This window comes from Limulus polyphemus, unplaced genomic scaffold (assembly GCF_000517525.1).
Source record: "Limulus polyphemus unplaced genomic scaffold, Limulus_polyphemus-2.1.2 Scaffold243, whole genome shotgun sequence".
NCBI lineage: Eukaryota > Metazoa > Arthropoda > Merostomata > Xiphosura > Limulidae > Limulus > Limulus polyphemus.
The window spans coordinates 704,205-708,256 of NW_013665853.1; the positions used below are offsets into that span (position 1 = coordinate 704,205).

The 4,052-nt window shown below is 32.2% G+C and overlaps 1 protein-coding gene across 1 annotated transcript in view; it reads right to left on the bottom strand.

Moving 5' to 3' along the window:
- The window catches only part of LOC106478713 (mannosyl-oligosaccharide 1,2-alpha-mannosidase IA-like), a 35,090-nt gene that overhangs the window by 5,926 nt on the left and 25,112 nt on the right, over positions 1-4,052 (bottom strand). Inside the window, exon 7 of the mRNA XM_013939274.2 lies at positions 2,654-2,762. Within this exon, the coding sequence (XP_013794728.2) occupies positions 2,654-2,762 (109 nt within the window). The remainder of the gene's footprint in view (positions 1-2,653; positions 2,763-4,052) is intronic.

Here is a 4,052-nt window from a genome sequence, read left to right on the forward strand (position 1 = left end):
GGGTGAAGACTGGAGAACATCTGTGCAAATAATCATTGCTAAATTAAGTTTGATGTCTTGCTGCATATGGAGATAAGGAATAATGAGATTTTGGTTCCAAATTTCAAAAACTCAAATCTTGAAGAGATGAGACAAGAATTATCCGCTGTGAATTGGGCAACTGAATTAAAAAAAAACCTGGTTTTCTTTCAAACAATATAAAGGATAAGATTAAATAAAAGCATTATAAATTTAAATTGACTGCTGTGATCTGGGACTTGGAGTTTAAAACAAGAAATTGGGAAATAAAAAAGTATCAGTTTTTCTCAACTGGGGTACTGCAGACTTCCTTCAGGAAAGTTGAAATTTTTTAGTAAAATACTGTAAAAAAATGCTACATCACATATTTGAAAGGTTTTTATGTGTACTCTATCTAACTTTGTTCTTTCCTACATCATTTCATTCAGGACCTATTGAGGGAGGTACCTCTGTGACCCCATCCCAGCTACATCACTGTTAACTAGGCTATAAAACATCAGGGTGAGCCATGAAAATTGTAGGCTACATGTAGGGGTGTTTTAAGCAAAAAAAAAAAAAAAAGGTTGAGAAACACTGAACTATATGAAAAAAGGCTGGCTAAAAATGTCAAAATTAATATAAAGGCTTTCTTTCAATATGTTAAGTGTACACAAAATGTTAGGATGGGAGTAGGGGTCCTTGAGGGGATGACACAGGAATGCTAATATATGATGATCATGGGATGACTGGGTTATGAAATTCTGCTTTTTAATTTTTTACTAATTAAGATTTAAGCAATAATCCTCATCCTGAACAGTTACTAGACAGAAATAACATCAAACAAGATAACCATGTTAATTCTGAATTAAAAAAAAAACTGGCAGTTTGAAGAATGTTGAGGCTCAAAAAAAAATTGTGGCAGGGATTTAGTTTTTAAAGGAATAAAAGAAAACTTTTCTAAACTGGGGTGTTCAGGGATATTGATATCCCCCTTCGCCCCACTCGCAAAAAAAGAAATTTTTGCTAAGTTCTCAGGGTTAAAAAATTTCAGAGTCAGATTATATCTACTAATTTGGCAGGTAGGAAAATTTGAGAAATGTCTGGAAGTCCAGGAGGCAGAGAGAAGACCAAGGCCAATGACAACATTGAAGAGAAGAAGTAAGGCAACAACACTAGGCAAAGCATATCACAATAAACACCCCATAAATAGGGTCACCTAGTGGCTGGGATCTATAAATCCAATGTTAAATACAGTTTGACTGAACTCCATTTATAGCAACCCTTTGCATTTTTTTCATCCAGCCAGTTTTCTATCCAATGAGCTAAGCTATCCTCCATACGTACACTTTTTAACAAGCCTTTTATGTGGCACCTTTTATCTGAAAATCCAGATACACCAAATCCACATGTACCTTCATCTACATAACATTTTCAAAGATTGTCAAAAGATTAATATAGCAAAATTTTCACCTGCTGACTATCCAACTTTTAAACTTGGTTAAATGACTGCAAAGCATTTTTTTATCCCACCACTGATGTAAGACTAATATGCCTGTAGTTACTAGGACAATTTTTTATCACCTCTCTTGAAAAGGGGGAGTAGCATTAGCCAACTTCCAATATTCTCGCACCTACTCACTGTTCAAGGACTTAAAAAAAAATAGTAGCCATTGGTCACATATCCAATCCTTAACCTTTTTCAAAAACCTTGAATAACTGGTATCTGACTCAAAAGCCTCATCATGAGTCACAAATAGGACTCAGTGTTAAGACCTTTGGTCGTTTTTAACTTACATCAGTGACATAGATGAAAAAATGGTCAAGAGATTATTTAAACTTGCAGATGATATTAAGGTTTTGGGTGTTGGTGACTGAGGAAAATGCTACTACTTCACAAAAAGATTTGGAATATTTGGTAAGTTAAGCAAATAAATGACAGATGGCACTTAATTATGATATATGCAAGGTAATTCATGTTGGATATCATAATTTCAATTATAAGTATAATTTTAATGGAAATAGCCTTAAGTGTTATGGATGACAAGGATCTTAGTGTTCTGATTGATCAGTCTCTTAAGCCATCCAAGCAATGTACTGTTGCTAGTGGCAGGGTAAATAGGATTTCAAGTTGTATCTATATAAATATTAAATACAAATCTAAAGAGGTTATAATGTTATTGCATAAGTCATTGGTTAGGCCACATTTGGAGTACTGTGTTCAATCTGGGGCTCCTTACCTTAGAAAGGAGATTGAACTGTTGGAAACAGTTCAAAGGAGGACTACTAAAAGGATACATGAGATTGAAGGGTTGTCATAAGAGGACAGGTTAAGATTTCCGAAATTATTTTATCTTGTAAAAAGAAGAATTAGAGGAGACTTGAGGTGTTCAAGATTGTTAAGGGAATCGAGAGTGTTGACGCATCATCTTTTTAACTGATAAATTTTGCCAGAATAAGAATCATCTTCAGCTAAAACAGCTTTATCACTTGAAATGGGTTGCCCTTCAGATATAATAGATGCAGTTAAGGGATTTTAAGGGGAGGTTTTATAAACAATTGAATGACAAGGGGTTTAAGATTCAAATTTTAAAATTAACTCTCTCCTACCTACACAAAATGTTTAACAGTTATAAAAAAAAAAACTTTCAATATTTACCAGAAAAACAAGCAAGGTGATCCATCTTGTGATCTAATCTTTCATATCTCAAGTCAGCAAAATATTTCAAGTTACTCTTAGAGGATTGAAGCAACTTCTTTTCAGCTCCCTATAAATACATTACCATAAAATGCTGATGCATATTATAAAACAAATAAGTTAATATTTATAAACTTATGTAGGTGTTTGTGAATCTTTATCTCCACGGTGTTTATTGTAATAATAAATATCATAAAAGATGAAGAAAAAAAACTACCAAAATAATTTTTATATCACACTTATGCATGTGTCTAACTACACTGATCTCTGGTGAGCTTATAAGTTTAACACTTATGAAATTATATGAAATAAAATTTAAAATATATGTTAAAGAGTCTTAATAACAGGTAACAAGATATGCTATTTCAATAAAAACTCAAATATACATAGTGATAGAAAAAAACAAGGAGAAAATGTAATTAAACAATCTGAGTCCAAAAAAATTCAGTCAGTGAACTTTATACTTCTATAATCACTTAATAATTATCTATGAGATTAACTTACTTCGAAATGACAAACAAGCTATTACCATATCCATGTTTCTCTCTCTATCTCACACACACACCATTCTGTATTAGTCAGTTAAGTGGAGTTAACCCTAATGCTACAGGTTTTAATATGGCCAGGGGTCAAAGAGCATGTCATCATGTTAGTAGAGTTGCATTCAAAATTTTATTGAACTACTATATTATGAATGTATGTTACTACATTTGGTATCAAATTGTAGATTATAATTCAAATTTTAGTATTTTATATTAGTTAATTTCTTAATTTAAAAGTAAATACATAAAAAAAGTCCCAAATATCGATTTTTGTGTGTCACATGGTATGTTGAATGCAGCTTTGGTCCAAATTAGATGTTTGTGACGTCTAAATACAGATACTCAAATTACCGATAATGACAAGCTGGAATATAAGATAAGAATCTCCTATCTTTTCTGCTTTCTGAGATATTTTTATATTTAGTGAATAAACCACTTTTGAAAATACTTGTCTAGGTACACCCACTTCACTCTATCATGTATTTATAACCAATCAAAAGTTCAGAATTACCCCCCCCCCAATATGGTTTCCACAGCCTATTCAAGTTATCTATTTCCCAAGATTAGTCTTTTTGTTTCCGATCTCAGAAGGATGCGTTAAGAGAAAATAGTGTTTGAAAAACCCAAATACACCTTAAGCTTGATAAATTACAGTAGAATTCCACGATATTGGTAGAATAATTAATATTTTATTTGTTATTTCATAATGCATATACAAAACCTAAATAAGTTATTTTCTTTTACATCCTTCATGTGCAAAATTCAGCAAGGCTTAAGCATTCAAAGTGCAGCAAGCAAGTACAAACTCCTTTACAGTC